We start from the raw sequence: 25,942 nt of genomic DNA on the forward strand, positions 1-25,942 counted from the left end.
TACCTTCACGTATTCATTCCAAACACTTACGTTTTGAGGAGTTTCTTTGACGAGCACTTTCCCCCTCTGATCTGTAACCAGGAACCACATCTACAACAAACTGCTAGACATTACGCCCCGGTCTTTGTAGGTAAAAATCAGATGGTACACTGCTTCCAGCGGGATTAGGTTTATGCATCACAAGATCTTCGTCTCCAATCAAACCTTGTACATCCGTAAACAGCTCACACACATCCAAACCTGCTATCAGACATACAAGTTTAAAGCAATTCAATAAAGAAATTATTTCACGATGCAAATATAGCCAAGGGTAATAGCACATTCACAACTCACCCATCCGCCGCTTTAGGTTTTGCCTTTGTTTGGCTAGTCTTTCTTTCGAGTTGCTGCCAGAATCACTTGCAAGGTCATACTCCTAAAACAAAATAATCAATATATCAAGATTAACTATATCCACAAGACTCTAAGCTAAAAGTTCAAAAAAATACAGTACCTGTCCTCTGGAAGCCAAAAGAGCCCCATGTCCCAACACTTTAGAGAGTTCAAAGCTGTCAATTTAAAATGTCAGATCAATAGCTGAAACAGAGCAAAAAATGGGCGTACGTAAGGGACCAAGAAAAACCTCTGGAATGAAGTGCTAACACTTATTTTGGGGAGAGATGTTGGCCAAAAAACAACCTCTTCAACAGAACAGTTTATGCAAGCCTCCTTCATCTTTGTCTCAACAAGATTAAAGAGATCAGTCATAGATAAATGCTTGAAACATCCAGCAATTGCTCCAATGGCATGAGCCGCCGCAACTCTGGTATCCCAGTTTTTGCTATGAAGATATTGTGATACCTGAAAAATGCATTAAGCAATAATCAAACCAATTTGAATGCACAACCGCCATAATATGTCCCAAACTAAAAAACAATATTAAAATAAATCAATGCAGTAATACATACCTTACGTAGCAAAGAGCTTAAATCTTGAGGATGTAATTTTGCAATCTCCCCTATCTGGCGAGCTGCAGTGAATCGTGTGGCTTGTGTCGAGCCAGCTTAACAACGGTCAAGAAATACAAGCAGCCAGCATGAACATGAAAAAGTACACATTTTCACTCTACCTTATTTCAAGCTAATATTAACCTAACTCTAGATTAAGCTGCTTCTCTCATACCAAATCCAAATTGTGACATTCAAGTTCCAACCGTTAATTATGTCAATCTGCTGCATCAGATAGTATCACCACTCTAAATCCATCTAAACTATATATATTAATGATTTTTCAACTAAACTCCCATATTGCATGATTAGGCATACATGCATGGCACCTAATCACTTTTTAAACAATTCAAAGGCAAGTCGGTTATGAAACCAAATTATAAACTTATTGCTAAAAACTCATCCGTTTTCCCACAAAATATGCATTTACAATATAATAATGATAATAACAACAATAAGCCTAGAAAAGAAAGATTGCAATAAAAAGATACTCTCGAGTAAAGTCAGCAACTGTTGGAGGCGAGAAGATTGTTGCTGTGCCATATCTCTTAATAATTATACCACTCACAACATTTCTCATTCTACCAAAAACAATAATCTTTCACAATCCTGTCAAATGATTTCATTCCTCTCACCAACACACAATCCTACACCAACCAAAAATTATAAAAAAAATATACAAATCAACATCCAAACCTAAATAATAATAATAATAAATACATTCCAATCGAATTACACTAGCAATACACAGCATTATCCAATAACTATTAACAATTTCGTTATTATAACGGTTGAATCGTTAGCAGTGATGGTAATATATAGAAATAAGAGAAATTGAACGTACCTTAGGGTTTTTTCGTGAATGGAATTGAGAAACCTAATAATAATAATATTAAGTGTGAAGCATTCGATTCAATTGACGGTTATCGGCGTGGTGACGTGGCGGATGTGTGTTACGGTGATGGTGTGTGTGTGTGTGTGTGTTGTACGGTGAAGATGAAGAACGAATGAGGGTTTCGGGTTATTATTATTATGATGATGATAACTGAGATCGGTTCTTGGATTGGAGATGATTTGTGGGTGATTACAGGCTGCAAGTCGATCGAGCAGGGAGAGGCGTGAGAGAGTGAGGCTGAGAAATGAAACCCTGGAAATCCAATTCTCCGCCTTTTGTAGAGAAACAGAATCAGAGAAATGAAAATGGTTTATTTCCATTTCTCACCTCTTTCTTTCATAAACAAACAAGAGAATTCTTTCCAATTATATTTCTCACCCCTCAATTCCCTCTACCAAACACCCCCTTATTGTCATCCACATCATATCAAATCTAAATTCTTTTTCTTTGATAAAGTGTATATGATCAGTAATATATAATTCCAGTGGTTTTTTTGCTTTAACACCATGTTTAGATGTGCTTTAATATCAGAAGGAATGAAGTTGAATTAGTATCATGGGTGGTTAGAATGATTCTTGTTTGGGATCATATGTAGTAGTAATATATGGTACACGTGATGTCAATAACAAATCGCTGGCCGTCATTACATAAAAAAGCACAAAAAAATATATCATCTCATATCATGAATATACTAATTTTTAGAGACTGTATAGCGTATTAATAGCCAAAGATTGTACCGAACACCAATGATCAATGCTATTATAAACAAACTAAGACTGTCAATATTTATGTGATCACCGCCATATCCTTTTTTTTAACGGAAACTAGTACTCATATTTGATATTTCAATTTACCCATATAAATCTACTTCATTGTCCAGATTTGAACATCAGTATTATATGAAGAAATTTAAAAACCTAGAGAGACCGGATCCGTGTTAATGAGCAAGGATCGATACCCTTATTATTACTACCTTTATCTTATTTTCAATTTAAATATATTATTCATGCATTGATGATGTATGTATGTTTCGATCCGGCTCCATGTTTAAGCTTAAGCCTAAATGAGATCCAACTTACATGATAAACAGAGTCAAAATTAGTCAACCAAAGTTGAAGAACAAATCATATACATAACTTTAATCCAAATTAGCATATAACAATATTATACGTATATAACAAATCATATACGTAACCAGAATTCACAGACTTTTTTAACAATATTATATATAGACAGTAACACTACGATAATCAAACTATATATAGCCCGATCATGGAGCTAAACGTCAACTGATAATGCATCAATAATCTTACTTATGAGCCAAAGTATAAGGATTATTAAGAGAACCGTAATTATCACTGTGCCGAAACAGAAACCCAATCCGAATGCTGTAGAAACTTTACACTTAGCACAAAGTTTTACCGCATCCTTAACAAAATGTGACACCGCATCTGCGCCAATTAAGTTTAATGCAAAATTATAATTAGCTCGATAAAACCATATAACTTGAAATCTGATGTTTCCATTTGAATTAATAATAATAATAATAATAATAATAATAATAATGAGTTGGATTAACATCCCAAAAACATAATATTTATATTATTACCTGCATTTAACACTGTTGCAACCTTTAACAAGTTCAACACAATGCCTACACTTCGGACACCTCTTCCATTTCTTCCTCTCAGACAAAACACCAAAAGCGATATCGTTTTGATCCCGGATTTCCTCAATCTCCTTACACTTATAACCAGCATGCCATGGGACCTTGCACCGAAAACAAAATGGTTTCTTACAATTGGGACACACACATCTCTTCAACTTACTTCCACCACCACACTCATTAATAACCAGGCCCGGCTCCGAGAAACACAAAAAAAATTTGGGCCGAAGACGAATCTAAATTTGGGCCTTAAGACTTAAGTAAAATATAAACTCGATAACGCAAATAAAAAAGCAAATCATACGATGATAATATTAATTTCAATACACAAAACATAAATATTGTAGCAAAATAATCTAATTTACATACCTAAACGAAACGCGATGCTCGTCTTGCATTTTTTGAAGCAAAACTATCGATCAATTCTTGATAATCTATGTTTTCCAACACATCGCTCTCAATAGATATCATCGCCAAGCCATTAAGTCTTTCTTGGGACATTGTGGATCGCATGTAAGTCTTCAACAACTTCAATTTTGAAAAGCTTCTTTCGGCCGAAGCCACGGTTACCGGAATAGTCAACAACACTCGATATACATTTACCTTGTTAGGAAAAAAACCGGATAGGTATTTGTATTTAGGAGGCATTTACCCTGCTGGCCTGGACGGACTGACTAACGGTGACGGAGCAAGGCTGGAGCGGAGCCGGCTGCAGGCATGTGGCAGTGGTCGGGTGGTGGACTGGTGGTCAGCGCCGGCGGTCACGACGGTGGTTCACTGGTTTGTGGCTGCCTTTTTCACATTTTGTGGTACGTATCGTACGGCCTAATTGGAGATGGAGTATGAAGATGGCGTTGTTTGTTTTTTTAAAAAACCTTTAGACTTCCAAGTTCCTTGTTTCCATCTCCTGCATCTTCAAATGGGTTATTGGGCTACAAATAACTTGGGCCTTGGGCTACAATTAATTTGGTCTACAAACAATTTAAAAATGGGGCCTAAACAATTTTTTTTTTATTACAAAAAATAAAATAAAATAAAATAATTTAAAATTTTCGGGCCTACCGGGTTGTCGGGCCCATGGCGGTCGACTACCCTGCCATGGGCCTGGGCCGGCCCTGTTAATAACCAAAGCCGAACACTCTCTATTCGGGCAGTAAACCCGGTCAAGCCCGAGCACGGCCGAGTCACATAACACATCGCACCATTTATCAAAAAGTTGGTGTGTGATTTTCGGGCGACATGATAACGGGTCCAGAGTGTGGTGGCAGTCGAGAGCTGGGCATTTGATGTCGGATACGTTGTCTTGGAGTTTGACTTGGATGTATTTGATGATGCAGTCGGTGCAAAAGGGGTGAGTGCATAGGTTATTGTTGTTGAATTTGGTGTTGGGGAGTGTTACTGGCTCGATACAGATCTCGCAGGTCAATGTGGATGATGATGAGTCTTGATGATCAAGTTCTTGTGGAGCTGGTGAATTTTGTTGGGGGGGTTGATTAACGTTCGCCAAAAGTTAAAGTTAAAAGTAGAAGATGAAGATGGGGCAGTGATATTATTGTGAGTATTGGAGGTATAAAGAGCAATAAAGATACACTGCTAGTTACATGGAAATTACTGCGAAGCTCACTTTTATTTGATAAATAAAATTATTATTATTATTATTATTATTATTATTATTATTATTATTTTCAAGCATAGTGTATTTATATATATCAACTTATCAAATAATTGCATAATAGCAAGAGGACATATACATAAACACATAGTGACTAAAGAAAAGTGTTCACCTCATTGAAATTACACCAGTTTAATTTATCCATAGATACGTTTCGTCTTGTTGTTTACCAATAAAAAATCTTTTTATTTTAATTTCTTCAGGTATATTGGGGATAACTGTTGGTTTGTTGTTGGAAAGCTTGGCATTCAGTGATTGTTAAATATACATTTTGTTGCTAGTATTATGGCCAATAACATCATTTTGTACAAAGTTGGTGTCTGCACGTGATTTCTTGAACTGCACGTATGGCTCAATAAGAAAGTACATTGTTGAAACTTGAAACTCACTATCTCCACATGTTCATGCAACTCTCGCTTACAACACCAGTTCTAAAAATATAGAGTTAATTTGTTTATAATACCGGTCCATTATTTTTCATTTTTAACTTTTTTACAACTCCAAGTCGAATAGGAATGCTAAATTGGTAGTTTTTGTTTTTTAAGCATCCCACGCCCAGACCTCCTAAGAATTTTTCTTATGCCCCAAACATCTCCCACGCTACCCAACGTATTTTCTTGTTATTATTATTTTTCTCAAAGAACCTTCTTATTCCTTGTAGTTTTTAGTTTATGAGTGAAGAAGTATGTTGGTATACTCCCCAAAACCACTTTTATTAAACCAATGAGACAGTTTTGCTTAAAATAAAAACAAGGAGTTGAATCTATATACACAAAATTAAACAATTTATCATGTTATTGTAAACAAACTTAGTCTTATCATAACCAGAATACACAGTCCTTACAGCCAATTCAATAAGAATATATAGACGCGTCTATAATCGAACCGCATATATATAATCCAATCATAGAACTAAATGTCTAGTGCTTCTTGTATCTTTTGTAGAGTACGATAATCAATCTTAGATAATAGAATAATTAGTGCAATAACCATAATCACCATGCAGAAAACCATAATCAATCCGATAATCGAAGCTTTACACGCGCACAACGTTTTACCACATCTGTAACAAAATCTGACTCCACATCTGCACCAAAGTTAATTCAAAATTATAGATTCCATCTGAATATAATAATAAATTAGTTATAATTGTTGGATTAACATCCCAAAAACATAAGTATTTTCCAACTGTTTAGGTGATATTAGGTATAAGTTATAATATGAATATTATTACCTGCATTGAACAAGTGAGCAACCTTCAAGACGCTCAACACAATGTCTACACCTCGGACACCTCATCCACTTGTTCATCTCCAACAGAACACCAAAAGCCACATCATTTTGATCCCGAATTTCACCAACTTCTTCACACCTGTAACCTGTATGCCATGGAACCTTGCACCGAAAACAAAAAGGTTTCTTACAATTGGGACACACACATCTCTTCAACTTACTTCCTCCACCACACTCATTAATAACCAAAGCCGAACACTCTCTATTCGGGCAGTAAACCTGATCAAGCTCGAGCACAGCCGAGTCACAGAGCACGTCACACCATTTATCAAAAAGTTGGCGTGTAACTTTTGGGCGACATGATAGCGGTTCAAGGGATTGATTGCAGGTGAGAGCTGGACATTTGATATCGGACACGTTATCTTCGAGCTTGACTTGGATGTATTTGATCATGCAATCGGTGCAAAAGGGGTGAACGCATCGGTTACTGTTGTTGAATTTGGTGTTGGGGAGTGTTACTGGCTCGATACAAATTTCGCAGGTGAATGTGGACGATGATGAGTCTTGTAGTTCTAGTTCTTGTTGGGGTTTTTTATTTACGTTACCCATAAGTTGAAACTAAACGATGGCTAGAGAATTTGTACTTTTGGAGTGATATAATTATTGAGAGTAAAAAGAGTATAAAGGTATGAAGCTGAGGTGGTAGTTACAAGGAAATTACTGGGAAGGTCACTATTATTTGATGACTACTTGCATTCTTGTTTGTTTTTAAGATGTTGAGTACACGTTTAATATTTACTCTTTTTAACCGCATGGAATTTATTAGTAACTTATTATATCAAACAATTCTAGCAAGAGAATATATACATGAGCACATAGTTACTGAAAAGGTTAGGTGTTCATCATATATACGTTTCACCAAGCTCTTTACCTATTAAAATCGGTCTGTTTTTATATATTTCTTCAATATCTTGGGGATAACTGTCGGTTTGTTGTTGAAATCCTTGTCATTAGGTGCTTGTCAGATACGTACAACTTATTGTCAAAATTATTGTGATTAACATCATTTGATTTGGGTGTCCATAATCTCTTTAATTGCTAGCTAGTGTCAAATCACAGACCAAACAAACTTTGCAATATGACATGAAGCAACGGGTGAAGGGAAGATTTCTAGTATTCGTTGTATAGTCCACATATCAATACTTTTCATATACATAACTTTATTTTTAAAGGAATTAGTCTTGTCTAGCGGTAAATGTAGTTGATGCATTTCGATTAATCCTTTTGATATCCAACCAGAGAGATTATACTGGAAATTTGGTCGAGTCTCCACCTATACACACCCATTTTTATCTCGTTATGGCATTGTAATCTGACTCAATAAGGTAATGCACTATTGAAACTCCAACCGAAAGCACGTTAGTATCGTAACGAACTTAACCTATACCTATCGAATCCATGTTAATACATTGCCACAACGCGATGGATAGAAACAAACCAAGACTTAAAAATCTATACGTGATCATCACTATATCTTTTACTGGAACGACATATCAATATTACTCATATATCAATTTACACCAATATATATAGTCTCTTACCCCTGTTTCAACCGGGACCTCCCCTCTAAGAAGCATATACCTCTACCTAGTTCTCATCACTATATCGTGAACTTTTAAAAAACTATTGAGAGACCGGACTCATATTAACGAGTAAATATATTTCTTTTAGTACTGCATTTATCTTATTTTCATATATTGATGATGTATCTTTCGACATGGCTTCAAATTTAAGCTTAGACACAATTGAGATCCGATCCACATAATGTTGACTTACATGATAATTGAAGTCAAAATTAGTCAACCAAAGTTGAAGAACTAATCATATACATAATTCATATCCAAATTAGCATATTATCATAACCAGAATTCGTAGTCCTTACAATTTAATGAAAATCTATAGACATTACGATTATCAAACTATATATAGTAACCGATCATAGAGCTAAACGTCTAGTTATTTTAAAAAATTTTCCAATGATATGATGCCGAACTATTAATCATGGTTTTAAATGCAACAATGAGTATACAGACAACTATAATCACTGTGCAGAAACGCGTAATCCATTCGATAATAGAAGCTTTACACTTGCACAACGTTTTACCGCAACTGTAGCAAAATTTAACCCCACATCTGCACCAAGTTTAATTCAAAGTCATAATCAGTTTGATAAAATAACATATATCAACTAAAATGTGAAGTTTCCATTTGAATATGTTGAGGGCACAAAACGAGTTGAATCATTGCGAGCTACTCGAGATTGGATCGATAAAATGCATGCTCGAAACAAGTTTGGCCTGAATTTCAAACAAAGCTGCATGTTTAGTTATCGAACCAGAGCTCGATCCTTGTATAGGAAGATCATTTACGCTCGTCGAGCCTTAACGAGCCTAATGTATTTTTAAGTTTTACCTTTTTTTTTACTTAAAAGTATTAATTTAACGATGTACAACCGAACTCGAGTAGAACTATGAATCGTTTAAGGTATTACACACTCGCTAGATCAAGCTTAGGATTGTTAAGGTTTTTTTTGTTAAAATAAATAAAATACTAAAAAAAAGTTTGTAAATAATTAATAAAGAAAAAATGAGCCAAGCCCGACCCTTGCTCCAGCTTGAAAACTGACTCACGACCCAAGCTCGGGCTCAGCTCGCTTTCTTTACAATTCTGTGAACTCTATGAATATGACCATGAGATAGCTAGTTTTGATTTGTTGGATTAATATCCCCAAAAACATTAATTTCCCAAATGTTTAGGTATGCAACTTCCAAATGTCATTCTCAATTTTGCAAATCAAGAGAGTACGTATGATGTAAAACTTCCTCTTACTTCAACTACCCACGCGATTACATCATTTTATTAGGTACAACTTATGATATGATCATATGAATATTATTATTAAAAAAAAAACAATATTATTTACCTGCATAGAACAAAGGGGCAGCCTTCGACACGCTCAACACAATGTCGACACCCGGGGCACCTCATCCATTTATTCCTCTCCGACAGAACACCAAAAGCGGCATCGTTTTGATCCCGAATTTCGCCAATCTCGTTACACCTATAACCAGCATGCCATGGGACCTTGCACCGAAAACAAAAGGGTTTCTTACAATTGGGACACACGCATCTCTTCAACTTACTTCCACCACCACACTCATTAATAACCAAAGCAGAACACTCTCTATCCGGGCAGTAAACCCGGTCAAGCCCGAGCACGGCCGAGTCACATAACACATCGCACCATTTATCAAAAAGTTGGTGTGTGATTTTCGGGCGACATGACAACGGGTCCAGAGAGTGATGGCAGTCGAGAGCTGGGCATTTGATATCGGATACGTTGTCTTGGAGTTTGACTTGGATGTATTTGATGATGCAATCGGTGCAAATTAAGGGATGAGTGCATAGGTTATTGTTGTTGAATTTGGTGTTGGGAAGTGTTACTGGCTCGATACAGATCTGGCAGGTGAATGTGGTTGATGATGAGTCTTGTAGTTGAAGTTGTTGTGGGGTTGGTGTTGTGTTTTGTTGGGGTTTTTGGCTTACGTTCCCCATGATTAAAGGTAGAACCGAAAGAAGGGGAGTGATGGTATTCCGAGTGAAGAGTATTGAAGGTATAATAAAGAGCAATAAAGGTATGATTACCAACGCGGAGGAGGTAGTTTACATGGAAATTACTTCGAATGTTACTTTTATTTTATGAATCTTATAAATTATTATTATTATTATTATTATTATTATTATTATTATTATTATCAATAACTAAAATAAAGTTGATTTATTTTTATAAGTTGTACGGATATATCTCATTATGTGTTTTTGTATGACACAATTAAGTAATAAAATCTTTTTTTCTATCTAACTATATTTCTTATATTGTTTTAGCTATACACTTAGTTTCATAACAATAAATACTTATATTGTTATTTATATTACTATCATTATACATTCTTAATTGTTTTTAAAATGTTAATGTCAAGTTTTAGTCTTTTGAGTCACGGGTATTTACACATATCAATTTATCAAATAACTATTGCAAGATAATATATACCTAAACACATGGATTAAAGAAACTCGTTCAACATATTAAAATTACATCACTTAATTCCTTAGTTTATTCATATACACGTTCTCCGAATATCAGGGATGTTTGTCCATAATTTTTTGTTGAAAACCTTGTCATGTCGTGTTCGTCAAATACGTACACCATATTATACATATATTTAATTTGCAACTTTGTTATGCATACAGGTATGTACATGATGCTGATGTGGTTGTACCTTTGTTTTGTTCCCGGTGCCCTGCCACGCGTCGTTTTTACCTCACAAAAACACCTGTTTCTTCCCTTTTTCCACTTTCTTCATGGTTTGCCCTCACTTTTCCGATTAAATCCACGGTGAGCTTCAAATACATTTTGTATATACAGGATGCTGTACTTTTTACTTCACTTTTGGTTCTTCTTCGTGGGGGTTTTCTTTACAGGTGTGTAACTCTAGACGGAGACACATGAAAGTATTCAAATATAGATATAGATACAGAGATAATAGGGAGATCAACGACGACGACCGTTGCGGACAACAATAGTCGATGGCCACCGGAAGCTAATCTTCATTGTCGTCTATCTTCCCTTCTTATATATGTTTAGTGCAACCACTCAGGTACAGTAATCCTCTACCTTTCCGCACTTATTCCATAATAACTCCCAAAATAGATCGAGTCCTTGATGAATTTCTACATCGGTAACTCGATTAACCTGTTCGGTTGTGTTTTGGATGGTAAAATCGTTGCAACTTTTGTTCAGTTAGTTTGATTTTATAGACCTATGGTTTACATTTAAATGATTATATAGTTTCGATTGTTCAGCATAAACAATTTTTATCATCCACATCAAAATAAATACTTTGATTGTATAAGTTAGTGTTAAATTGTTCTTTAGTTCATCCTATTTATTGATTTGGGTGTAATAGGGAAACATGATGTCAACTCATGCAAGGAACACAATATTTAGGCATTTCAAGGGCTACATAAAAGATCCTCTTGCTGGTATCATGGTTTTACTTAACATTATGTAGAATATAAGAATATGAGACGATTTATTGATTAGTTTTATTTGCAGTGCAGTCCAGACGATACTCCTTGGGATGAAAATGTTGTTTGGCATTCATCTGAACCGAAGAGTTGATGATAACGTTTCACCTTTTGCTTGATGTTTTAGGGTTTCTTTCTCCTATCAGATTTGAGATTATGAAATTGATTTGTTACAGGTTCTTGAATCGGCTGGAAAGGTAACAAAAGATAAGAAACCGGAATCCATTTTGCACAACTTACTAATTTATCCTTAGTGATTGTTGCATATTTAGGTTGTCTAACTTATTTAAACTTATTTTTAAACAGGTTTGATTGATTCTCAGTTTGATTGGAAGTTGCTTGGTTTGAGGTAAATACCAAAAGCGACATTGTTTTGATCCCGAATTTCGCCAATCTCATTACACCTATAACCAGCATGCCATGAAACCTTGCACTGAAAACAAAAGGGTTTCTTACAATTGGGACACACGCATCTCTTCAACTTACTTCCACCACCACACTCATTAATAACCAAAGCCGAACACTCTCTATTCGGGCAGTAAACCCGCTCAAGCTCTAGCACGGCCGAGTTACAGAGCACATTGCACCATTTATCAAAAAGTTGGTGTGTAACTTTCGGGCGACATGATAACGGGTCCAGATAGTGATGGCAGTCGAGTGCAGGGCATTTGATGTATGACACGTTTTCTTGGAGTTTCACATGGATGTATTTGATCATGCAATCGGTGCAAAAGGAATGACTGCATAGGTTATTGTTGTTGAATTTGGTGTTGGGAAGTGTTACCGGCTCGATACAGATCTCGCAGGTGAATGTGGATGATGATGATGAGTCTTGGGGAGTTTGATTTACGTTTCCCATAAGTTAAAACTGTTAGGGAGATTGGATTTACGAACACTATATTTTTGTGTTAACTCAATACAACTTTTTTCATATTATATACTAAAAACAAACTTGTATCCTATTCCTAATAATTAGCAGTTATCTCCTAGCATTTAAAAAATAAATTTAAGTTTATCTTAACTAACCCGATGCATGTAAGTAAATAAACAAAAACAAACTTTATCTCCTTTTAATCAAAATTAACATCTTCAAAAACCTAAAGAAGAGGATAGAATTTGCAGTGAGTGTTGGCCGGAGGTATAAACCCGGTGGTGGTAGTTACATGGTAATTATTATGATGGTCACCTTTATTTTATGAACACTTGTATTATTATTAACTTGACGAATGCCCACACGATGCGGCGTGGAACAAAAATCTTAGTACTCACGTAACGGTTGTAGATATTCAAGGTTCGTTTGAAACCTTGAAAATGTTTGAACCAATCATCACTTTTGGTCAGCCGGTTTCCGAATGTTCAAACCATAGCAAACGGTTTGGTTTATGTTTATACAGAAAATTTGACATATAAAAATGGATAGGATGGTAAACTTATTATTGAAGGTCAATGCGTGAAACCAAACCATTATTAATTATTCAGTTTAAAGTTTCAATGGTTCAGTTTCGGTCTCAATAACAAAAAATTGAACCAACGGTTTGGCTCACGTTATAACTTGGAAATCGTTAAACCGAATGGTGAACACCCATACGTAATATGTTAATTTTTTTTATTTGAAAAAATATAACAATACAATACCCAAATTAAAAACAATAAAATGCTCATTTTTATGGTGCAATTTTTTATAAAAAATATTAACGTACGAAAAAGTTATGGATGTTGGATAATCGTTGATAGGAAGTTATTTACAATTAAAATTAAAATGAATACATAAGTAAAGAAAAAGATCAAAAGTAGTAACTATTTCTTATATTTACAAAAGTTAAGTAAAGTTGAAGGGACAATGTTATAACTATTTCAAAACATAAATTTTATAATGGACAAGTTTCTTCATATCTTATATGTTATATAAGATGTACCTTAGGCATTAATAATTGTAAATTACTTAAATAGGACCTTAGTTGTTATATGCAAGTGTTTGTTTTTCATGATGTAAATCACCCACTCAAGGGGAGCTCACATTAAGTGAGGTCGGTTCGTTTATTAATATATCAAATTTTTTAGCGATAACGAGATCGTTCACTATCCTTTATATTATATGTTCAATCATTTGATTTACCGCACCTGTCTCGATCGCTTGTCAAGAACAAAATTCGTTCGTTTGTTGGATCCGGTTTCGGGACCTACACTTGGCATCAGAGCGGGTTTGAATCAACTGATTCAACTTTGTTCTTGATATTCGGGTTTTAATTCCGCGATTATCCGAATCGAGACGCAGATTTCTTGAAGACCCCCGTTGAAGTTTTGAAAATAAAGTTTGAAGATATTGGAAATAAAGTTGGAAATAATCGTGCTAGGAGTTTGTCTTTGTATAACCGGTGTTTCGGGACCGTTCTGCCAAGTGCCAATATTCTGGCGAGCCTAGGGTTCTTCTCCGGCGACGATTCCAGAGAATAGAGTTTTTGGGTACTTGTAGGTATGTGTTGCAAGTTATTTTGTGGTTTATGGGTATTTGAGGGTATATATTGTTGGACTTAATTCCCTTCATCGAGTCAATGAGGTGGGTTGGGCCGACCTATCGAGCCTATGATGGATTGGTGTCTTGTTTATCAAGTTGAGCACGTGACTTGGTTTACATAGAATAAATTACTTGGTGAACAAGTTGAGCCAATGACTTTATTTAAATTTGTTTTTTACTAATTAGTATTTATGTATGATCAGTGTTTGTATTCTAGTTTAATTAGTTTTCAAGTTTAAATTAGTATATATACGCGAGATTGTGGGTTATATTAAGAGAGTTTAAGAAGAATCGTGTATTGTAATTTCGAGCTAATGAGAATTACAAAGATCGAGCTTATGATCTAAATAAACTATTTTTTTTGTGTTTATCGATCCTGGTCACCAAACTTCATATATGAAATGACGATGTATGATTGGCCGATGCATAGGTAATACCCACGAGCACCCCTTCCACTCTTAGTTTTGTCTTATACTTGGTTCCATTTTTTCGTAACTTGTCTTTCGCTACATCAAACACATAACTTCGAGAATTGATATCCTATTGATCTTAGCTTCATGTTGGATACGGTTTAATTCGTTGTGAAGCTCTAACATCATAGAACTCACACAAAATGGTTAGTACTTAATTAAGCACAATTAATATTTTTACTAATGTCCAAATTGAAAAACTACGTTAACGATTTAAAGTGCATAAAACTATAAAGTCGAGTTCACTTGACTTGGTTACCAAAGGTGGGCCCGCACGTGAACCCCAATTATGCCATTGTAATAACAAATCAACAATATTCTTAACTTCAACAAACTTCGATGATACAATCAAATTGAGACAAGATCAGAAAATGGTACAATCAAACCAAGACAAAAACAAAAAATGGTACAAGTCATTCTACCTAGAAATCACCGTAGTTATTGAGTACATGTCAAAATCCAAAGTTTTGGACGTGTCACACTGTAAAAAACCTCTATAAGTATCCTCCTTAATAAGATAACACCAAGAACATCATCTAGTGTGTTATTTAAATTATTTTATTTAGAAAATGGGATTTTGCAAGTGGTTTTTGCTTGCATGTTTATGTATTTTGGCATTAGATAATGGAGGTAATTTATTGTTGCTCTCTAATGGAGGTATTACAAGCTCTTTTGTTAGGAATGAAGAAAGAAGCATAGACATGCCCTTTGATAGTGATGTCTTCAGGGTTCCTCCTGGCTACAATGCCCCTCAACAGGTGATGCTAAATTATTTATATATTGCTCTTACAATCTATTTTTCTTAACATTTATATATTGTTGTTAAAGATATATTCTGAAAACATCCTAAATGATTTTGGTAATTATTTTGTTACAATGGTGGTCTGTTATATATAGAGACACATTACAAGCAAGACCCTAAACTATCACTAACCGGCTGGTCAGGTAAAAATGTTCGACTGGAGGGTCACAATCGAATTAAAACTGGAGGGTCATATATGGTCGAATTGAAACGAATGGGTTGAAAATGGTAGGATTGAAGCGGGTCAAGGGTAGGATAAAATCTTAAAGCATTATAAATAACTTTTTTTGGAAGCTACTAATAAAAATTGTTTTAAGCATTTACTAATAAATTACACAAGATAATCAACTTATTTGTGAGTCATGCTAATAAAATTGGAACTTTTGCATTTAAAATAATCAAGACATGTCATTATGATGTTTTTCATTTTTTTAAGGTTCATATAACACAAGGAGATCATGTGGGAAAAGCAGTAATAGTGTCATGGGTCACGGTGGATGAACCGGGTTCAAGCAAAGTTCTCTATTGGCCTCAAGATGGCACCCGGAAGGACCAAGCTACAGGCCAAATCACCACTTACAAGTACTACAATTACACCTCTGGTTACATACATCATTGTACCCTCCAAAATTTAGAGGTCTATTTTCAACCTCTTTACATTTTAGATTATCCATGTGATTTAGTAGTATGTTTTTTTTTAACTTGCTAGTATCAGTAAATATATATACTTCAATGAGGGGGAATAATGCAAGTATTATATTATTTATTGTATATCAAAGTAAAAGTATGAAAATACATTATTATTTTATAATAGTATCCATTTCTTTGTTATTAGTTTATTAACACAACTTTTAACAAACTTATGACAGTCCAATACCAAGTATTATTAGAGGTTGGGATTGATCGTACTACAAGGACATTTTAGTTTGTGACTCCTCCTGCAGTCGGTCCAGATGTGCCCTATACTTTTGGAATCATCGGTATGTTATTGGAACTAGATCTTGTGTATTGTTGCACAAAATGTGACTTGCTTAATTAAGTTGGCATTGTGTAGGGGATCTTGGTCAAACATATGATTCAAATGTCACACTCACACATTATGAATTGAACCCGATTAAAGGGGAATCAGTGTTGTATGTTGGTAATTTGTCTTATGCTGATCACTACCTGTATCATGATAATCGGAGGTGGGATAGTTGGGCAAGGTTCGTTGAAAGAAGCGTTGCTTATCAACCTTGGATCTGGACCGCCGGAAACCATGAAATCGATTATAATCCTTACATAGTAAGTAAACGTCTTAAAAATGATTAATTGTATTTGGTAAGATGGGCAGGTTAAACTTCATGTGAAAATGGATCATCTTGTAAGTGAACCTACCCGTAAACATAAGTTTGTCCATTTAAGTTTATTATAAATAGTTAACGTGTTAAGTATGATTAATAATAATCAAAGTTTTTAAATAGAACAATATACATGATTGCATTTTTTTTAAAATATACTTAGATGATTTTAATCTGTTTACATTTTTTTCCTTTTATTTTAAGTAACATTTTACACGTAGTAATGATGTATGGCTTGATATAGGGCGAAAGCAAGCCATTTAAGCCTTTCCTTCACCGATATCATGTTCCTTTTAACGCATCAGGGAGCTCCGAACCCCTATGGTACTCGATCAAGAGAGCTTCGACATATATCATTGTATTGTCTTCTTATTCGGCATACGGTAAGACTTATAATATCATTTATTGTTATAATTAAATAATTTTCCAATACGGAAAACCATTAACTATGATAAAACTATAAAACATTTAACTAAATTGGTGTAGGAACATACACTCCTCAATTTATGTGGCTCGTGAAGGAGTTACCTAAGGTCAATAGATGCGAAACTCCGTGGTTGATTGTTCTTATGCATTCGCCATGGTACAATAGCAATGTGTACCATTAATGGAAGGCGAGACCATGCGAGTTATGTTTGAGGCATTGTTTGTGGAATACAAGGTTGACATCGTGTTTGCTGGTCATGTTCATGCTTATGAGCGCTCGGTAAGTGGATACAATCTAACATTTATCAGATATTGCATACATCTAACGGTGTCGCGTAAATTTTTAATGAAATTGGGACACAATATTGTAATTTCTTACCATTTTTTTTTTAAATGATTACACACACAGAATCGAATATCCAACATTGCTTATAACATAGTGAATGGGAAATGCACTCCTCTATTTGACCAAAATGCCCCTGTGTACATCACCGTTGGAGACGGAGGCAACATTGAAGGCCTAGCGACTACGTAAGACTATGCTTTATTTTTAAAAATTCTCTCTTTTGATATTATCTGTTTCTTTCTTCTATTTAATCCATCTTTAAATTAATATAAGGCCCAAAAATGATTACATTAACATGACTCTACACTTGATTATAGTGTGATGGTCATTTTAGTTGGACTATAACGTAGTAGCGGCTCGATTAGCTTATTTACCTCTAATAAGATGTGTATGAGGTGGTTTAGCGTGAGCTGGTTGGGTGTCGAGGTTGTGGGGGTTCGACATTTATCTAGAAGTAAACCCTAATGCACAATCTTTTGTACATGCAGCATGACGGAGCCACAACCAAGCTATTCGGCATTTAGAGAAGTGAGTTTTGGTCATGCAACAATGGAAATTAAAAATCGAACACATGCGTACTACAGTTGGCATCGTAATTCAGATGGATATGCTGTTAAATCTGATTCAATAGTGTTTTTTAATAGATATTGGTATCCAAAAAACGAATCTGATTTTTAAACTTAATAAAATCGTTGTTTTGGATTTCTTGGCAAAAAAATAAATAAGCTTGTGTTTGAATGATTATTTGGAAAATGTATAGTTGTAATACTTCAATTAAAATGTGTTCCCAACTCCATTTTACACATATGATTCCTTTGACCCAATAAACCCAACCTATGGAACTTTTAACTTTTTTTGGACAAGCCTAGTATGTTAGTAACATTTCGGTACGTTTGGTTTGGTTTGGTATGGTTTGATTTTATTTCACTCTTTAATTAGTACTCATTTTGAATTGAAAACCATAAAAATCATATTTAAAGACCTCATGTGTTACTATGTACAAAACCGTCGATCTATTGAAAAACTTGCTCGATCATATATACTCTTTTAACGTTTGTTCTACCACTTGCTTGTGTTACCATCGATAATGAATCAAGTACGTAGAGTGTTTGACGACTCAATAAGGATCGGAACAACTGTGATACCAGTTATACGAATCAAACAGAAGTAGAGGGAATTTGAAAGGACTAGTGAGACATTGAGACAAATTTCTATATTCATTCATAACCAGAACAAACCATACAGTAAACATACTTGAACTAACAATGGTAATTATTGGTAATTATTTGCGGACGACATACCTAATTTAGCTGATCAAAGTCGCTCGCCGTGGACTAACCAGCATCTGATTCAAGCAATTAGTGTTACCCTCGACCCTCGTCTTTGTTATCGATTTATTAATCTAGGGTCTCTTTTACAATAATGGTAAGTGTAGGGACTCCTTTGTAATGGTTGAGGGTACAGTTGTAATTTAGCCGATGAATGAGAATGGATTAGTTTTGTGACCTATTTATCTCTCTTGTTATTTTACATTCCGGCCGGCCTAAACCCTAGTATGCAATTCATATTCAGTTTCTATTTATTTATTTATTTTTCAGATGTTGTCATGATCAAAATATCCTAAATATGATTTGTTCCGTATATGTTTGCAAATCCTAGGTCTAACTCTAGTTATGGAGCATGAAAACCCAACAGGTAGTGCTAAAAAGACACAATGCCTAGATTCAGATATCATCAGCAGCCTTCCTCAACACATAATTGAAAGTATAGTCAAATGCCCATCCGAGATGCAGTGAGAACGAGTGTCTTGTCAAAGAAATGGCAATATTGTTGGCAGAGCATGCCCGAGCTTGAATTTACATTCGAGATGGTCAAATATTCTGATTACGATACGGTTGAATCACCGCCTGATTTTGATTACACAAAATTTATGAGATACAAGCTTGCCACTGTCATCTTCCATGTTTTGTTATCACACAACGGTCCAGAAGTACTAGACTTTGACTGTCCGGTTACTCGTCTTGATTTTGAATCTGAGGTTGCCAAGATGATGAGTTATCTTGCAAAGGGAAATAAATTAAAAAAACTCTACTTCGAAAATTATGGTGTTGATGTTCGCCTCTACAAGCTTCCTGTTTCTTTCTTTTCATTGCAACGACTAGAGGTTATACATCTCAGAAACTGTATTTTTGAACCTCCATTGGCGTTTAATGGATTTAGTCGCTTGACAACCATGGTTTTTTGGGATATTGAGGTTTCTGCTCAAACGCTTCAACGGTTCCTCTCCAAGTGCCCGATGCTTGAGAATATCCATTTGGTAACCAACTATTTTCAAAGTTCCTTTAGTTAATGATAGATGTTAATCTGTTAGTATATATAAAGGTATTTTTATCCATTTGGTAACCAACTATTTAGAAAGTTCCTTTAGTTAATGATAGATGTTAATCTGTTAGTATATATAAAGGTATTTTTATCCATTTGGTAACCAACTATTTAGAAAGTTCCTTTAGTTAATGATAGATGTTAATCTGTTAGTATATATAAAGGTATTTTAATGCAGTGGGATCTAGAGAATGTCTTTATAGCAGGCGGAAACAAGATTACATTCGCTGATGTTTTACAGTGTGTACCTTTGATTAAGACTTTGCATGTCACAAAGGATTACGTGAAGGTAATATTTAGGTTAAAGATTATATCTAATGTAAGAATACCCTCGTATTTGTTTGCTAATTTTGGCCTTTGTATTCGGTTAAAGTACTTATCTGCAGGTGGCATGCCACGCACGCTTCCAACTTCACTCGTCCATCTCAAAGATCTTGAATTGTGTGTGTGCTTGATGGATCGAAACGAAATGTGTTCTGTCATTTGTATTATCCGAAGCTCTCCTGTCTTGGAGAAAATTGTTTTTTGGGTAAATTGTATTATTCTTATTTATGGTAGTGAATAGTGATTCTTTAAACTTTTTCATTTTTTGACATTTCTAACATGTTTTCTGATTAGATGTATGATAATGAGAAGTTGCCTGATCAACATACTCCCAACTTTCTTGATCCAAAAGACCACCCAGATTTGAACTTGAATCATCTTGTGATATTGGAGATACGAATGATGAGTAATTACTCACCTATTGTGATGGAATTTGCGAAACTCGTCATGGCCAAGTCACCTGTGCTAAAGAAAGTACAAATTCACTTTCATTGTACTGATCCTGTTGATCGTGAAGAATTGAAAATGCTACTACTCTCATTTCCTCGAGCATCACCTTCTGCGAAGTTAATCATTGGCCGCCCACCAAGGCTATAAAGGCTGTTGTTTTTTATGAAGCTACTTATTTTCCTTTCCAGAATGCTTTTATGGACTATTTTGCGTGTGTTTTGATGATTTCGTTTTGTGTTCTTTATGAAATATCACAAGTTGATCCGAAGCTTTCATTTAAAGTAAATCATCTTGGTTTTGAACCTAAATATATGAGTTCATTATTTAGCTATAGTCTCCAGTGATACAGATCTTCATGGTTAAATTATCAAGAAAGTCCAACTCATAAGCCATTACATATTGCAACTAGTTTTCAATTGTTTAATCTGGTTTATCGGGTTGTCACGGCCAATCGTTCTAGTTGAACTTCATTCGAAGTGAAACTCGACAGATCTTCATTCTTGAGTTTAACTTCATCCTTGTTTTTGAAAAGAAATTGAACCAATATACACCCTTACCAATTTTTTTGGAAATCACTAAGCTTTAAAAAGTTGTAAAGAAAGTAGCTTGAAACAATCACTAGCCTTCCTCGGAGATGAGGTTATATTTTGTGACACTCTTATTTTCACGAGCTACATATTTTTTTTGGACAAATATTAATAACATAAAAAAAATTTAGTAATTAAAGTGTTCATGAGTTATTCAAGTTAAATCTCTTGCTAATTCTTTCAACTCCGATCTAACCCGTAATTTTTCATATTTAGTTTTCCTTTCAATTTGTACAACTTATGACTTCGTCGTCATGATCAACAGTGGTATATATAAACATCAATCCAGTTGAAGTATATGATAATCAACCACACAATAAATTGATTTGAATAAATTTCTAAAGCCTCCAATTTTTCCATTGTTTTGCCCTACATCTGATTTGGTAGCAGGAAAAGAAGATTTGTGAGGCATCTAAGTGTGATAACAAATGTGTGTTCAGTGTTTACACACTATTTAGTTAGTCGATATTTTATACTTATGTATGCTTGGCTTGTTGCTTTGACTAAGAACAAAACATCCCAAATTTTCTAGCCACAACATTTGATTTTCCATTAATTAATATAAAAATGTATCCATCACTTGTGGCCCAATGGTAGTAGGCTTTACTCTTGAGTTTTCCCAAAACCACCCGGGTTTTTACCCACTGTGTGTTACGTTAGAGAGTCTCGCTCTTGTGTCAACACAGCGACTGTCAGGTGCCAGTCGGCGGTATGGTTTCCCAGGGAATGCCAAACTTTTAAGCCAGCGTGGTCCCGGTTAATTTGATTGGGTGTCGAGGTTGTTCGGAACATTTATCTAGAAGCAATACATGGAAAATAGACCCTGATGCGCTAATCTTTGTACTTGCAACATGACGGAGCCGTAACCAAAGCATTCGGCATTAGAGAAGCGAGTTTTGGTCATGCAACAATGGAAGTCAAAAATTGAAAACATGCGTACTAAAGTTGGCATCGGAATTTAGATGGATATGTTGTTAAATCTGATTGGGTGGTTTTTTTTTAACAGATACTGGTATGGTATCAATGGAAAACGAATCTAAAGTTGAAAATTAGTCGATAAGTCATTGTTTTGGATTTCCTAGCAATGTAGATTTGTTGTAATACATCAATTAAAATGTGTTCTCGACTGGGGTGTTCACGATTTGGTTTTAAACCGTGAAACAGTTCAAACCGTTGAACAGTTTGGTTACACGGTTGGCTTTTAATTTCCGCAAGGTTTTAGCCGGTCAGTTTCAAAACTTACAAACCGTAATGAATGGTTTAGTTTATGGTTTATACCCAAAACCGCCCGTATAAAACCGGACCAGACCGTTAAGTTTATGCGTACATTTTTATTTTAAAATTATTTATATTTTACATTTTATATTTAATATTATAGTTAATAAAGATAGATTGGATCTAATATTGAAATGCTAATATAGCCTACAAATCAACATCAACATGGTTCAGAAAGCTTTTGTAACAATACCCTCTTATTTCGGCAGACAGACATATGGCCAATAACAATAAACTAATAAATGTTTTTGCTTGCACGATGTGTTATAAATTTAATCTTCGGCTATTTTGTAAGAGACTATTTCAAGTAAATGCCACACGCAAGTCCCTCAAACAACAAAACTTAATTTATTCTCCATGATGAATTCTTTCCATTATTTTGTGCATTTTATATAAAGTCTAAATCGTGAAACCAAACTGGAACCAAACCTGTTTATCACGGTTCGGTTTCAGTTTTAGATAATCAAAAACAATTACTAACGATTTGGTTCACGGTTTGTCATAAAAATCGTCAAAACCGGACCCTAATCCTGACTACATTTGATACATATGATTCCTTTTACCTAATAAACGGAACGACCCAATAAACCCAAACTGTGAAACTTGTAACTTTTTTGTTTAAGCCAGTAACATTTTCATTTGGTTTAATATGGTTTTTTGAACAAAGATCATGCTCTTTTAACTTTTTGTTCTACTAACTAATCACGTGTTACCATTGCCATTGCCATTGATTGAATCGGTTAGAGCGTTTGGTAATAACAGCTCGGATACCAGTTGAAGAAACACTGATCCGCTCCCCGGGTATGGGTCCTGGATCCAGTGAGTCCACAGGGTACAATACGATAATTACTACCACGATATGAATAAGGCTTCCTAAAGTCCAGTGACCGGAACCTGCAAAACAGACACCGTGAGTCTCGTTACAGGAAGGACAAGAGGGGGGGGGGGGTCTTCCTGTAACCAGCCTCCGGCGTGAGAATCAGTAACGTTCGTAATGAAGAAAGTACTGATGTATAAAGACTAAGTGTAGTCAGAATATATATGAGTGAATGAATACCTCATACCGTTTGACAAGGTATTTATAGCCGAAGGATGATGGAAGATGATTGGGGCAGCTGTCCTCTTCTAGAAGATCTTTGATAACCGCCTGGACACGTGTCTTCTTGTGATAGGTTGAGCTATACGTCCCATGTGCATGAGTATAACAACTTGGACACGTGTCACCAGCTGATAGGATGGATCGCACCCTGACCATGTGCACGGTTATAACAACCTGGCCAGGTGTCCTTTGTTCATTGGTTAGTATGTCACGTATTCCCCAAGTAAGAATCATGAGCCTTCTTCTATAAAGCATTTGAATGGTGACAGCTGTCCTACTAGCATTATCCTCCAGTTATTTATGCGGACATGTGTCTTGTCCCGCGGACGACTTTTGAGGTTGTTCGGATGCTTCCGCGCGTATTATGAGGACGTTCCTCCTCTATCTTGATATGCGGGTGATCCGTTTGTCCCGCGGGTGGCTTATAAGAGCATTCTCTGTGACCCGCGGGTGGTACTTAAGGGTATTTGGGTCTTTTTAGTACCCTACCTCTACACCAGTTAATCAGTTATACGATTTAAATAGTATTGAACGTAATTGGAGAGAAGAAACTAGAGAGACGATGGGACAATTTTCAAATACTTCATTCAAAACGAAATGAGCAATAGTAATAATTACACTAACAGCCCCTAAACTTCCAGCAAATGATCCTACAGTCCTTACTATATTCACACCATATATTTCATTGTCCGCTCATTTTACAGACGACAGACCTAATATAGCCGACCAAAGTCTTCCGTTCGTGGACTATGCGGCAGCCGATTCAAGCAAATATCGTCGTCTCGTCTCCAGCCTAAACCCCAGGTACGCAATGTGTATTCAGTTTTATGTATTTATTTTGCACATGTATTAACTTATACAATTAGTTATCATTATCAGTGCTGTTTATAAATTATAAATATCATTTCAGTTCAAGAATATTGTCTGCCCTAAATCTGATTTGTTCCGTGTATGTTTGCAAATCCTTAGGTCAGCTGTAGTCATGGAGTATGAAAACCCAACAGGTAGTGGTAAAAGAACCCAATGCCTAAATTCAGATATCATCAGCAATCTTCCTGAAAACATAATTGAAAGTATTCTTAGTCAAATACCCATCCGAGATGCAGTGAGAACGAGCGTCTTGTCAAAGAAATGGCAATATTGTTGGCAGAGCATGCCCAAGCTTTGGATGTCTCAAAGGATTACATGAAGGTAATATTTAGGTTAAAGATTATATTTAGTAAGAATACCCTTGTATTTGTTTGCTAATTTTGGCCTTTGTATTCGGTTAAAGTACTTATCTGCAGGTGGCATGCCACATACGCTTCCAACTTCACTCGTCCATCTCAAAGTTCTAGATTTGAGTGTGTGCTTGATGGATCGAAACGAGATTTCCGCTACCCTTTGCATTATCCGGAGCTCTCCTATGTTAGAGAACATTGTTTTATCGGTAAATAGTGTTATTCTTATTTTTGGTAATAATTCTTTATACTTTTATTGGCATTTCTAACATGTTTTCTAATTAGATGGATGACAAGGCAAACTTTCATGTTCAACAAACTCCCAACAACTTTCTTGATCCACAAAACCACCCAGATCTGAACTTGGATCATCTTGAGATATTGGAGATAAGCATGATTTATAGTATGTCAGCTCTTGTGATGGAATTTGTGAAACTCATCATGGGCAAGTCACCAGTGCTAAAGAAAGTACAAATACGCTTTGATTATAGAGTTTCTTTTGATGCAGAATTGAAAATGCTTAGAGGCATGCTACTACTTTCATTTCCGCGAGCATCACCGTCTGCTAAATTAATCATTGAACACCCTGACGGCTATGAAGATTGTGCATGTTGTTTTCTATGAAGCTAGTTATTTCTTTTTTCGTTTTTGGATTTAAGGATTGCCATCACAGAATGCTTTTATGGACTATATTTTATGTGTTTTGATGATTTTGTTTTTGTTATTTATGAAATATCAATACTCTAAGAAGCTTTTATTTCAAGTAAATCATCTTGGTTTGAACCTAACTGAGTCCATTATATAGCTATAAAATCCACAACGATAAGTGATATACCGAATTCTATAAATTGAAAATAGTGGTATGATCTTCTTGATTTAATTACAAGAATGTTGCCTCTTTATTGAGTTATTGGTATGATGTGGGTCATCCAACTCGTATGCCACTTCATATTGTAACTAGTTTTCAGTTTGTAAGTGTATGTCATTTCTTTTTGGAACCTACTTGTACTGGCCAATTGTTTAATGTTTATTGGATTGTCACATGTTAATAGCAAATCCAAGGGGATGCCAAAATTGAGGTTAACAAGGGGTTAGAAGTTAAGTCA

The 25,942-nt window shown here is 35.3% G+C and overlaps 5 protein-coding genes, 2 long non-coding RNA genes and 1 pseudogene across 7 annotated transcripts; 3 read left to right on the forward strand and 5 right to left on the reverse strand.

Moving 5' to 3' along the window:
* Positions 1-103: 103 nt before the first annotated feature.
* LOC143611032 (TATA-binding protein-associated factor BTAF1-like) lies at positions 104-2,013 on the reverse strand. Its single transcript, XM_077085351.1, has 7 exons — positions 1,831-2,013; positions 1,478-1,633; positions 948-1,042; positions 623-840; positions 494-548; positions 334-415; positions 104-240 (listed from the first exon to the last, which is right to left on the reverse strand). The coding sequence occupies exons 2-7, from the start codon at positions 1,527-1,529 to the stop codon at positions 104-106; spliced, it is 639 nt and encodes a 212-aa protein (XP_076941466.1). The 5' UTR covers positions 1,530-1,633; positions 1,831-2,013.
* A 1,141-nt stretch (positions 2,014-3,154) lies between these two features.
* LOC143611046 (E3 ubiquitin-protein ligase RSL1-like) lies at positions 3,155-5,048 on the reverse strand (the record flags this gene model as incomplete). Its single annotated transcript, XM_077085361.1, has 2 exons — positions 3,155-3,723; positions 4,662-5,048. Coding segments are annotated over 2 exons (624 nt in total), but the record flags the coding sequence as incomplete, so codon positions are not given.
* Positions 5,049-6,131: 1,083 nt separating this feature from the next.
* On the reverse strand, positions 6,132-8,374 carry LOC143611026 (E3 ubiquitin-protein ligase RSL1-like). Its single transcript, XM_077085347.1, has 2 exons — positions 6,454-8,374; positions 6,132-6,306 (listed from the first exon to the last, which is right to left on the reverse strand). The coding sequence occupies exons 1-2, from the start codon at positions 7,059-7,061 to the stop codon at positions 6,132-6,134; spliced, it is 783 nt and encodes a 260-aa protein (XP_076941462.1). The 5' UTR covers positions 7,062-8,374.
* A 76-nt stretch (positions 8,375-8,450) lies between these two features.
* Positions 8,451-10,228, reverse strand: LOC143611027 (E3 ubiquitin-protein ligase RSL1-like). Its single transcript, XM_077085348.1, has one exon. It carries the CDS (start codon positions 10,065-10,067, stop codon positions 9,432-9,434), a length of 636 nt encoding a protein of 211 aa, XP_076941463.1. The 5' UTR covers positions 10,068-10,228; the 3' UTR covers positions 8,451-9,431.
* An 888-nt stretch (positions 10,229-11,116) lies between these two features.
* Positions 11,117-11,785, forward strand: LOC143611030 (uncharacterized). The gene is made up of 3 exons (XR_013149694.1): positions 11,117-11,170; positions 11,480-11,555; positions 11,629-11,785. It is a non-coding gene; the product is annotated as an uncharacterized LOC143611030 (long non-coding RNA).
* A 134-nt stretch (positions 11,786-11,919) lies between these two features.
* LOC143611047 (E3 ubiquitin-protein ligase RSL1-like) lies at positions 11,920-12,459 on the reverse strand. Its single transcript, XM_077085362.1, has one exon. The coding sequence runs from the start codon at positions 12,457-12,459 to the stop codon at positions 11,920-11,922; it is 540 nt and encodes a 179-aa protein (XP_076941477.1).
* A 2,479-nt stretch (positions 12,460-14,938) lies between these two features.
* On the forward strand, positions 14,939-15,931 carry LOC143611029 (uncharacterized). Its single transcript, XR_013149693.1, has 2 exons — positions 14,939-15,343; positions 15,824-15,931. It is a non-coding gene; the product is annotated as an uncharacterized LOC143611029 (long non-coding RNA).
* A 2,974-nt stretch (positions 15,932-18,905) lies between these two features.
* LOC143611042 (F-box/FBD/LRR-repeat protein At1g13570-like) lies at positions 18,906-21,088 on the forward strand (annotated as a pseudogene).
* The last annotated feature ends 4,854 nt before the right edge of the window (positions 21,089-25,942 follow it).

The sequence above is a fragment of the Bidens hawaiensis genome, unplaced genomic scaffold (genome assembly GCF_021521415.1).
Source record: "Bidens hawaiensis isolate Kalapana, Puna unplaced genomic scaffold, B.hawaiensis_p1.1 tig00029003_1, whole genome shotgun sequence".
Taxonomy (NCBI): Eukaryota; Viridiplantae; Streptophyta; class Magnoliopsida; order Asterales; family Asteraceae; genus Bidens; species Bidens hawaiensis.